At 41.6% G+C, this 12,564-nt stretch overlaps 1 protein-coding gene across 1 annotated transcript; it reads left to right on the top strand.

Annotated features, from left to right (window-relative positions):
* Positions 1-8,512: 8,512 nt before the first annotated feature.
* Positions 8,513-10,459, top strand: LOC123415611 (acyl transferase 1-like). Its single transcript, XM_045106746.1, has 2 exons — positions 8,513-9,210; positions 9,356-10,459. Exons 1-2 carry the CDS (start codon positions 8,659-8,661, stop codon positions 10,313-10,315), a joined length of 1,512 nt encoding a protein of 503 aa, XP_044962681.1. The 5' UTR covers positions 8,513-8,658; the 3' UTR covers positions 10,316-10,459.
* The last annotated feature ends 2,105 nt before the right edge of the window (positions 10,460-12,564 follow it).

The following is a 12,564-nucleotide window of genomic DNA, read 5'->3' as shown; positions in this document are numbered from 1 at the left end:
TAATCATCCAAACAGAAACGTTGGCATTTAATCTTAATACACCAATATCTTGTCATACTTGGTATTTCATCCAATACAATGCCAAGGCCCCCAATGCAAACATCCGAATAGAGCGTTAAGGTATTTTAATGCTAGATACATACATTTGAGCATCAATGAATATGGACGGACGGAGGGAGTATTTTGTTTCTTTTGTAGCCCTAGTTGGTTGGCTTGAACTTCTTGGCATTTCCCGTGACTTTTATATGTCTCAACGTTTGATGGGACTTTGCTAGCATCGACCGTGCCATAGAAAACCTAACTATCTAAGCCCTCTTCATTTATTTTCTTTCGAACGGACAAGCACGGAAGCTATACCTCGTATTAAGCGAGATGGACGGATGTCTCGCGTTGAGTGCTACGGTATGAGGCCGGTCCCCTGATGCATGTTTAAAAAAAGGCACATAGCTTAAAATGATGCAAACCAGGGTTCGATCCTAGGATCGACTCGTTGCTTCTTCTCACCGTAGACACCGCGCCATACTCGACTTGTTGTCAACTACATAGAGCATGATTTTCAAAATAATAATAATAATACATAGAGCGCGGAAAATGTGTCGTTCCTGATTTTTCTTCTTTTCCTACCCTTTTCTTCCCTTTTATTAGGTTTTCTCCTGGCTTTTTTCTTCCCCCTTTTCTTTTGTTTTTATTTGTATTTGTTATTGCCTCTTCATTTTTTTCTACGTTTCTTTCATTGTTTTTGTTGGTTTTATTTTCTTACTCATTTTCCTTCTTTTATTCTTTGATTTTTTGTTTCTTTCCTGGTTTCAATGTTTTTTTCCTTTCCTTTTGTTTCTTGAATTTTTTCTTTTCCTTTTTTTGTTTTCATTCTGTCTACATTTGCTTCCACAATTTTTTTTAATTTCACTTTCCTTTGGTTTATTTTTTTTATTTTTCATTTTTCATTTTTTGGTTTTCCTTGTTCTTTTGATTTTTCTTTTACATTTTTGGTATACATGGTCATTTTTTCAATAGACATTTTAAATAGTTTCCAATTTTGGGTTAATAGTTTTCAAATTTTTGGTTAACAGGTTTCAAGATTAATATTTTCTGAATAAATGCTCATTTTACTTTCTAGGACTACTTTTAAACCTTTTCAAATGCTTACTTAACACTTTTAAAATATGAGATTAACATTTTCTAGTACATGGTCAATATTTTCCTATGCATGTTTAACATTTTTTCAAATGTTTGCTTAAAATTTATTAAATGCAATATTAACATGTTTAACACATTGTCAACATTTTTTCTAAACATATTTAGCATTTGAAAATATTTGATTAAGATATTTAAAGTACTTGTTCAAGATTTTCTCCAATTCTTGATTAATATTTATATATACATGATCAGTTTTTTTCCATCATTGTTTTAATACATGCTCAACATTTTTATAAACATATTTAACATTTACAAAAGCTTGATTAAAATTTTCAAATACTTGTTCAACACATTCTCAAATTGTTGATTAATATTTTTATATATATGATCAACCTTTTTTATATTATTTTTGATACATGGCAAACCTTTTGTCTATACATGTTTAACAATTTCCAAGTGCTTAATTGGCATTTTTATATACTTGATTAAAATGTTTTTATAGAACTTTTTTTAATATATACACATATATTTATAATATTTTAATGTATAACCATGAGTAAAAGAAAACTCTAAAATACAGAAAAAAAAGGGAGGGGGGGAGGTTGTAACTTCCTGCAGGGCTGGGCCGACACATCTGGAGCTGCCCAGTTGCGAGGCTTCCCTTTATCTTGCTTACAGCGAGACATAGGAGCGTCCACGTCCACGGACAAGGCCTCTTGGTAAAGTGGGACGGGCCCAATTTTGTGCAGTGTTTTTGCCAGCACCAAAAAAGTCTTCCAAAAGGCCTCTTGGTAAACCTTTTTTTCACGACAGGCATAAATTTGCTTCTCATGAAGGAACGATCGTGCCTCTCGAAAAAAGAAAAAACAACATGTTTTTTTCCATTTTTTCTTTCGCAAGAGGCATGAATTTGCTTCTCGTGAAGGCACATATTTGCTTTCAAAAGAGGTATGGCTGTGTCTCTTGAAAAGAAAAAAAATGCATTTTTTTCACGAGAGGCACAGTTTTGCTTCTCGTGAAGGCATAAATTTGCTTGCACGAGGAAAAGGAAGAAAACACGTTTTTATTTTTAATTTTCACGACTCTGGGAAAAGAAGAAAAATGTGTTTTGCTTCTCATGGAGGCACGTATTGACTTCCACGAGAGGCATGGCCGGCCGTGCCTTCAAAAAAGGAAAAAACGTGCTTCCGGTTTGTTTTTTTTTGTCAGATTTTTTCATTTAAATAAAGTTCGTTGAAACCTATCAACATGAGATCAAATTTTAAAGATCTCAACACGAGGAATTTAACGATGAAACAGTTTGAATAAATGAAACTACAAAAAAAAATCTAGGTTATGACAAGTAACCCACATGCAATGTGACACTTATTTCAACCTGAGATGATGTGAGTGAACCTTTTTAAAAATGTTTCTTAACTAGTGATTTCGAGTTTTTGGCTGTGCCAAACTGGACCATTCAAAGGAGGGTGGGCCAGCATTTCAGTGAGGGAAATCGTAACATCAAAAAATGGTTTATTCATCACGCTTAGCGATACAGTATAAGAGATTAAACACGCACTCCAGCCGGCTCATTTAAACTCCACGTGCTTGTTCACTCCCCAGGTAACAGGTTATGCATTTTTAATATATTTTAAAAAGATGTGAATTCAAAAATATATTCATTTATGTTAATCAACTAATATATACATAATTTAAAAGTTATCCATAAATTTTGAAAGAAGTTCACATAATGTAAAGGTATTCAAGAATTCTACAAATACTTTTGTATAAAAAAATGTTTAAGGATTTCATGAAATTCTCAAGTTTTTTCTAATAAGAATGTTAATTTATGTATTAATTGCAAATATTAGGTAATTTCCACGACTTATGGAATGGTTCGCAATTTTTTTTAGAAAATAAAAGGAGAAAAACAGAAGAAAAAGAAGGAAAACCTGGAAGAGGCCACTAAAGAAAACCTCTACAACGGGTACCGCTTGCGTTTAAATGGGTCGGACAACAAAGTCAACCCCCTCCCCCCGGCGCGATTTATACGGAATGCTCTTTATTCTTCGCGATGAGTGAATAATAGGAGATTCCATGGAAGCATGTAGCGATACAACTCAAAGCAACACAAAAAGTATAAGTTTCCAATCATACATAATGTGGAAAAGGCTCGGCGTAGGACATATGGACTACTACTGTTTTTCGATTTTTGAAGTGTTTTTTTCTTATTTTTTGAGCCGAAGGACACTTTCCTCGGCATAGGACATATGGACTAAACAAACTAACATGGTACTCCAGGAGCACTACATGGGAACCAAAGATGGGCATGTCCTAGTCTTGATCGCCACTCACCAGAGCATGCTAGCTCTGCTCGCCGGTCCAGCTACCACCAGATCAATGGCCATTACACCACCCTGAGAACCTCTACTTGAAGAGAGGAAAGAATACTTGCCGACATGATTGCATAGCATATAAGTCGAAGCACTTGTGCCAACGATAATTAATGTCCGATTCAACGGCGGAGGGTCCATCGGAGAAGCAAGCGACACCGACAAGCTCGCCTCTCATAGGAATTGAAGAACGAGCCTCTGGTATTGTGGTTGAAGGGGACGACGACGGCTTGAGGGTGAGGCAAACCAGGGGCGTAGTCAGGCCCCGGGCTGCCCAGGCCATGGCCTGTGGCGTGGAGGGGAAACAGTTTGTGTACTGTAGGTACAGTAGCGTAATGTAGATACAGTAACCACTGTTCCAACGAAACCAGCCTGGGGCGTAGCCATATCCTGGCTACGGCACTGAGGCCAACAGTCAATACCCGTCTCCTGCTAGTGCAGAAGATGAAATCAAAAGAAACACTAGCTAAAGGAAAAAAGTTCAAAACAAATCTTGAAGTTGTAGACAAAAGTTAGATCAAACCCTAAACTTTATATCCTGAAAATTGACACTCTGAAATTGTTATCCCCGTCTATTTTAGACCCTAGACGTTTTTGACACATCGGGAATACTACAATCCCGACCCGGATAATCTGCTACTCTCACCTACAAGAATTTAGGCCAGCCAACCATGACAGAACAAGCATTCGTGAAGTTTAAAAAATATTAGCACATTTCTAAAAATTGTTACTGCTTTCTATTTTGGCACAAATTCAATTTCCTTTTGTGTTTTTAAAAAAAATCACATTTGTCAAAAATGATCCGAAAACCAACAATTTTTCACATGGTATGAATAATGATTCGGATTTTAAAAAACTATGACAAATTTTCAAGTAATCTTTTTGCAATTTTGTAAATTATTTGTGTTTTGGAAAACACCGATGCGCTGAACTCCAAAAACATTTTATCGGCAGACAAATATTGAAAACATAAATAATTTTGGAAATGTAAGCACATTTTATAAAGTATGAACACTTTTTGAAAATTTTGAATACCTTAAAAAACGACTACTTTTTGAAAAATAACCAATTTTGTAAAAGCAAACATTTATTTGAACGGAACAAAAATTTTAAAGTGCAAACAATTCTTATTTTTTTTAAATATGAACAAAATTAGAAACCTGAAAAAATGTGTAAAGAAATGTTTGTGACATCTAAAAAATATTACGAGTTTCAAAATATGTGCTTGTGTCATTTCCAGAAAGAAGTGTATGCAATGTAAAAAAAGTTTGTGTGATGTAAAAGAATGTGTCATACCCTTAACAGAATATACATGGCGTGTGTTTGATTTTCTTATAGAATATTAGAGATGTGTAACAACGTAAAAAATGCTCATGTGGTTTTATAAAATGTTGATTGTCGTTAAGAAATGTAAAACGTGTATTTGGAAAAATATTACCATCTGAGAGAAACAATATGATGAAAGAAATCAATATGAAGAAAATCAAGAAAGAAGCAAAAGAATCCAAAAGTATAACAAAGAAAGAAAAAATAGATAAAACAAGTGAAAAAACAAAGTATAATGAAGGAAAAAATCAAAGAAATAAACAAAGAAAACCATACCAGCGCGAGAGACAGCGCTAATGGGCCAGCTCAATTCGCAAATATCGGCCGAATCCTCTCAAGGTTTGAAATAGATTGGGATCTTAAAGTTTGGTGTGCTTATTTCATAGATTCGGAGTTCGGGGTTTGATTTAGCTTTTGCCTTTAAATCCAAGGTTTGTTTTGGACTTTTTCTAAATGTGAATCCAACGCCAAGAATCAAGCGAGAAAGACATGCTCCATACTAAAACCAAACCACTTGGATGTCCCAGATATCGAAAAGAAGTAAACACATCAAAAATATGGAGATTTCCTGAGAGTATATGGGGAATAAAGGCATATAAATAATTGAAGACAAGAAGACCATGATCTGTTAGCTGATATGTCCTAAATGTACCTAGAATTTTCAAAGTCTTCATGCCACAATCTAATCAAAATATGAAATTATAAATTTTCTTTAGACTAACCTTCTAATAAAACGTGAGAGGGGCATACTTGCATGTTTTATATGTTTGATTTCAGAAAACTTCCTGAATACAGAAAATTATAAAGAAAAAAATTCAGGTGTCATTAATTTGACTTACAAAAGGAGGTAGCAAGAAGCAAACAGGTGGTGACACGTGTCCACATGGCTTGATTTCTCGGTCTGTGTGCGATAGTATGCTCATTGCATATATTAGGTTTTCTTAGACACTAATCTATTCTCTATAATAATATGCTCACTAGTTTATAAGATTTATAATTTGGAACTGTTGAAATATCTACTTTGCCAGGTGGGGAAGACGATTTTAAGAGTGTGTTTTTATTTTTATTTTTATTTTTAATGTTGTGATTTGGTGGGTCGTTTTGTAGTGTAATTATGTGTTATCCGCTAACCATCCTATATTTATGTGAAGAAATTTATATGTCGATGGCTGCATGTACCATATCCGTGCTACAGTACCATAGGGTGGCACTTTGTTTTCAAGTGATGGGAGGATGCACGTGGTTGATATGCTTTTATACATCGATTGTTGTTGATTAATTTGAGAAAATATTACTACGATGATTTTGTTTGAGGTTGTTCTGAATTTGGTTCATACTTTTTTTCAATCGAGATGTTCAAATTCAGATCTGGTTCATATTTTTCACTAGGCCAATGATTTTGATTGAGGTGTCCAATTTTGAGATTGGTTCATAATTTTTACCAAGTCAATTATTTCTCACATTAATAGTCAACAACCATCCTAGAAAAACACAAAATACCCATCATGTTGTACCTGTCAAAAAAGAATCGCCGCAATGAAAGAATATAGTGCATGCGGTCGCAAGCACAAAAAAGTTTCCTACAAGCATATAGATTGATTAGCAAATAACAAAATGTCACACATCTAGAAAAGAAAACATACATCATATCTTTCTCATGGCGCCAAACCAACTAAAAATTTATGAAATCCCGACAACACAAACGGCATAACAAAGCGCGCACAACACTTCTAGTTTTATACAAAGGTTCATAGACAACGGAAAAATATATAGTGCTCCGGCGCCTTAGATGCTCCGGTGATACAAGCTCCTGGGGGGGGGGATTAGATCTCAGATCCAATGGCTTTCAGGGGGCTAAATTTTTCTGAAAAAAACCGTTCAGCAGTTTGAGAATTGTTCGTAGGTGCAACAGACCCTCAGATGTTGTTGGATCTGAGCCAACGGCGAGGAGCTCGTATCACGAGAGCACCTACAACCTCATTGCACACAGTTCAGTTTAACAAACCATGTGCATGCTATCGTAAATTGTTGCCCTTTTTCGATCACGTTATTTTGACATCACACGTGGTTGGAAAGGGATAATATCATATGGAAACTAACAATAAAAAACATTCATGGAAATCATGTTTGAAAGTTTCAAACAAATCTAAAAAAATGTGGGATGTTAATAGGGTACTGTAAAATTGTCATGTGAAATTTCAAATTAGAAAACATTACGGGATGTGGGCTATGGAAACAATTTTAGCAATGAATAGTGACATTACCGTTTAACATTATCCTGTGTTGATTTTTTTGTGCATAACTCACATCTCGTAATGTGTTTGAACTTGAAATTTTACAAGGCAATAAAACATCACTTTCTTAACATCCAATGTTTTTTTCTGAGTTTTTTCAAAGCTTCAAAACATCGTTCACCGGTTTTCACGAATGTTGGTCTCGGTTATAAATTGGAATTGCTGCAAACAGTCGTTTTCTAACCTCCGTCAGGGGGCGGTGTGCATCTGGAGTACTACCTCCGTCACTGTTTAGCTAATTACTAGCTTGTTGTACTACTTTTATATGCATGGATAGTTTGAATGCTATTTTTTAAATCATTTTACAACCAACCAATAACCATCTAGATAGAGAGAGACCCAATAAGCGCGTAGGTATGAGCTCGGCTCATTCCTGCAACCCGCGGCGCGGCGTGGCGGGCGGTGGTGGAGGAATGCGCGAGGGCACCTTCTCTTCTCATTCTCCAATAGCATGTGGAAGAGAGACCCTTATAAAGGGGTCCAAACTCTCCTCCACTAACGGGGTGGGACTAAACTCCCACCACCTTGTCATGCCACCACCTACATGGGTCCTTGGAGATTTTTCTGAAATTCTCTAGTGGGCCTAAAGCCCACCTCCAAATTTCAACAAGCTGGCCATTTCATCAGTGTCACCGCTAGCTGGGACTTATTTATTGCCCTGTAGCCACTGGTCGGAGTGTCAACTAATGTGCCATTATGTTTAATTATTGGATGACTCCTCTGGGTAGGGTACAATCTCTTTTTCGCTTTTCTTTTCTGAAGGCATGCAAGTTAGGCGTAGATTCAACGAGGAACAGATGAAGCCATCAAGTTGAGCTGGTAAAATTTGGTCATGTTTGTTGCATGTGGGAGCTGCATTGAATTTATTGGGTGTATTGCGTTGTACGTACGTTTATGGGCAGCACGAGCACGGATTGTGGGAAACACCATTTGCAGGACTAGAGCCCCATCTAGATCTGGCTTCTCATTTTTTGCTGGCTACAAAGGACATATGCAGATCCAAAGCCCCCTCCATGATTTTTCTTTAGGCAAAATATGAGAGGACCCCCCCCCCCCCCCCTACAACCTTCAATTTACTCAATATAAATCGGCTAAAAAGATAAGACGAACCATTTCTGAAAATGTGAGCAATTCTCCTTCATCTCCTACGTGGGAGCAATTATTTCACAAACGGAAAGGGCACAGTGCCGAGTGTCCTGAAGTGCACAAGAAGCAAACATACAACGTGGTGGTTCATGCAATTCATCTCTCCATTGCCATTGGCGGCCATTCAATGTGCCATGCTTGCTTGCCTCTGAGCACCAGCTGAACGGATAAGTGAACATCAATGTACTCCTGCTGGAGTGGAGTAGTAGATAAAGCTTGCACATATGAGATCTCAATTCCTGCTGCAGCACTGATATGATACTCCTACATACGTACGTACGTAGTACACAAAGCTTTACAACTGGCAGCATAGCTGTGCACCCAGCTAGCTGTTTTGTGCGATTATTTCCTTACCAAGTTGGCAACATGCCGTGCATGCATGCATGCATGTACTACGGCCGGCCTTGTTACCTCTCCCAAGGCCAAGTGCATATATAGCACACCCGAGACACCGACGCTCGAAGCAGTGTGACAAAGTTGGATCGCACCCCCACACCCAAAACCCTGCCATGGTGACCTTCACGGCCCGCCGGAGCGAGCCGGAGCAGCTGCGCCCGGCGCGGGCGACTCCGCGGGAGACCAAGGCCCTGTCGGACCTCGACGACCAGCGCACGCTGCGCTACTACGAGACGGTGATCGGCTTCTTCCGCAGCAACGCCGGCAGGCCGGACGACCCGGTTCAGGTCATCAGGGCGGCGCTGAGGGAGGCGCTGGTGTACTACTACCCGATCGCCGGCCGGCTCAGGGAGGACGGCGCGGGGAGGCTGGTCGTGGACTGCACGGCCGAGGGGGTGATGTTCGTGGAGGCCTACGTGGACGCACGCCTCGACGAGTTCGGCGACCCGCTGCTGCCGCCGTACCCTTGCGTGGAGGAGTTGTTGTGCCATGTCGGCGACACCAGGGCCGTCGTTGCCAAGCCTCTGCTCTTCATGCAGGTAATATATACTCCTACTATACTAGTACGTAGCTTCCCCATTGTATTTGTATATATGAATGCATGTGTATTCGGGAATTCGTTTCTTTTTCATGCATCCATGTAGGCACTAGTCTTGAATCACTGTCGACATGCATTGCATGCAGGTGACACGACTCAAATGCGGAGGCTTCGTCCTGGGTTTTCACATTTGCCATAACCTCGCCGACGGCTTCGGCATGGCTCAGCTCATCAAAGCTGTGGCCGACATAGCACGCGGAGAAGCGGCCCCGACCATCCTCCCCGTGTGGGAAAGGGAGCTGCTGACAGCACGCAGCTTATTACCCCCCATCACCCGACTGTACCCAGCGCACGAACCACCGGCGAGCGGCTCGGGGAGCGCAGCTCGCGACATGATGCTCTCGGTCCCGCCTCAGAGCATGGTCGCCAAGTACTTCCTCTTCGGCCCAAGGGAGGTGTCGGCCCTACGAGATCGCATACCGGCCGGACACCCCGCCCGGTCCGCCACCATCTTCGAGCTGGTGACCGCCGTGATGTGGCGGTGCCGCACCGTCGCCCTCGGGTACGAGCCTGGCCAGCGGGTGCGGCTCATGACCACCATGAACGCCCGCGGGAGGTGGAACAACCACACCCCCATCCCGTGGGGATACTACGGCAACGCGCACGTCTCCCCCATCGCGGAGGCCGTCGTCGGCGAGCTCTGCGGGCAGCCGCTCGCCGACACGGTGGAGCTCGTGCGCGAGACCAAGCTCGGCATGACCAAGGAGCGCATGGAGTCGATGGTGGAGGCGGTGGCCTTGCTGCGGGAATGGCCGCCTTCCACCATGGACAGGATATACGAGGTGTCGGATGTGAGATGGATGGCGGTGAATGTGTTGAACTTCGGGTGGGCTGACCTCGCCGGCGGCGGTATACCCTTGGCTGGGGATCTCACTTCTAAGCTAGGGAGCGATCACATGTGGTGCAGGAACGAAGACGGCGAGGTCTCCACCGTGGTGTCGATGCTGCTGCCGAGGGCGGCGATGGACGTGTTTACGGAGGAGATCGCGGTGTGGGTGAGACACAAAGACGAAGAGAAGAATTTGACCATAATGAGCTCACTCTAGCATATCATCGGGGTTACTGAAACTTCGCCAGCGGTTGCTATTGGAAGGTTATATGAAGATCAACGGCATTAATTGTTCCCGTGGTCCATGTCACACGCACATATATGTATGTTTCGTCCATTAATTTGAAGTTTGGTTGTGCAATGTACTCCTCCTTGTCAAAATTATTTTATTTAGAACGATTCAATTCATCCCACATTTGGATCGATTCTTTGGATGTGTGACTCCATGATTTTTACTCTTCGTGTTCCTACGAGACATGCATTCTTAATGAAGCGTACTCCTACAACGACGGTAGGGGCTGATCCTTTCCACGGTCGTACCAATAACAACTACAACTACAACTACCTATTCGTAGAAGTACTGCTACAAGTTGGCACCGCTCAAAGTTAGACTAGCAATATCTCCATTTCGGCAAACAAAACTATGATACTTCATGTCTGGTCTTGGTAATCCAGCGGGTGTGCTACACTTTCTCCCAAGCGTAGATGCTCAAGAACAATGACTCTGGTCTGCCTTCCCATATCCCCTCCTCAACCACCTGTGCCAATCCAAGTAAGGCTGGCCATAGTGGGGAGTAACATAGTAGTAACATCACACATTACAATGCAAATTTGCTTATGTGGCAGTGAGTTAATGAGGAGAGAGGTGCTTGTGGTAACTAGCTATGTTACAGTAACATCACACATACCAATACAAAATGAGTCTATATCCTAATTAATATGACATCCCACAAATGTTACTACCCACTATGGAGGTAGTAACATAGACCAGTAACATGTGCATGTTACTTGGCTAAGTTACTCCCCACTATGAGCGCCACATATCCTTGGCCCGAAGCACTATCAAACAGGAGGTGTAATATCTCCTCCGGGCCCTGTGCATGTTAGAGCAACTTCAACGGAAGCGCTATCTAAGCGACGCGCTTTAAAAAAAACCTTTTAGTACGCGCGGACTCGAGTTGGACGCTTCAGCACGCATTGAAAAATCGTGCACGCGCTATACCAAGTCTAGCGCGTGGACTAAAACGGCATCACGCACGGTGTATTTGTTGCGCCCGTTCCCACGCCTTGAACCGTGACGGCGCGCGCGTGACTTCTCCCAACCGCCAGATCTCACCTCCAAGCACTGGGGTCGCCGTCCGGATATTTCCCCCTTTGCTCCTGCGACCAATCGGCCCTTCTTCCGTCTATCCCCGCGCGTCGCCGCTGCTTCCTCCACCTCCCCCGCTCGTCGCCGCCCCTCGAGCGCACCATCCTTACGACGAACATCGCCCGACCGCCATTTGGAGCTCGGCGCTCACAAGGTGTTTGACAAAACGCTTGCAAGGTATGTATACTTCAACTTCATATTTTGTAGATCAATTTGATGCATGTTGTTCGTAGTTTTAAACTACTTTAAATACAATATTGTAGATGAGTTCGTCCTTCGATTCTTCCGACAAAGAATTTGATATGCAAGAGAAGGAAGACCTCACAATAATCGTAGTTATGCACGTCAATAAAAAACCGAGGCATGATGGTTCGGTTATGGGTCATCAAAAATTATGGAGGGATAAGATCGATGACCACAACAGATTGATGAGGAACTATTTTACGGAGGACGCCACATACCTCGAGTCCTACTTTCGACGTCGTTTCGGGATGAGCATCGAGTTGTTTAAACGCATAGCAGAGAAACCGGTGAGCCATGATATTTATTTAGCAAAGGAGGAATGCCGCCGGAGAACTCGGGGATAACACATTTAAAAAGGTGAATGTCGCTTTGCATATGTAGGCATACGATATTCCGGCGGATTTCGTTGATGACCACTTGGCCATGGGTGAGAGTCAAGCTATCATGTGTGTCAAGCGCTTCGTATTCGGAATTATGCAAGTGTTTGGTCCGAAATATTTGAGAGCTCCCAATATTGAAGGCATTGCAAGGATTTTAGTGATGAACAAAGCTCGCGGGTTCCATGTATGCTTGGCTCAATAAATTGCATGCATTGGAGTTGGAAGAACCGTCCTAAGGCATGGCATTGTCAATTCCACGGCTAGAAAAAAGGTTGCACTATAATCCTTGAAGCAGTGGCCTATTAGGAGACTTGGATTTGACATGCTTTTTTGGAATGCCTGGATCTTTGAATGACATCAATGTTCTTAATCGGTCACCACTCATGAATAAGATTGCAAATGGTGAAAGTACACTAGTGGAGTTTGTAGTAAATGGTCGTACATACAACCATGGCTACTATCTTGCGGACGGCA

This window comes from Hordeum vulgare, chromosome 1H (genome assembly GCF_904849725.1).
Source record: "Hordeum vulgare subsp. vulgare chromosome 1H, MorexV3_pseudomolecules_assembly, whole genome shotgun sequence".
Classification (NCBI taxonomy): Eukaryota; Viridiplantae; Streptophyta; class Magnoliopsida; order Poales; family Poaceae; genus Hordeum; species Hordeum vulgare.
Note: the sequence above shows the minus strand (reverse complement) of the source record. Positions and strands in the feature narration are given on the sequence as shown.

What these genes read in the sequence shown, in the direction of transcription:
- LOC123415611 (XM_045106746.1), top strand. Translation starts at nt 8,659, where the DNA reads ATGCATGTACTACGGCCGGCCTTGTTACCTCTCCCAAGGCCAAGTGCA. An exon ending in AGCCTCTGCTCTTCATGCAG is followed by an intron (nt 9,211 to 9,355) that starts GTAATATATACT and finishes CATTGCATGCAG; the next exon opens with GTGACACGACTCAAATGCGG.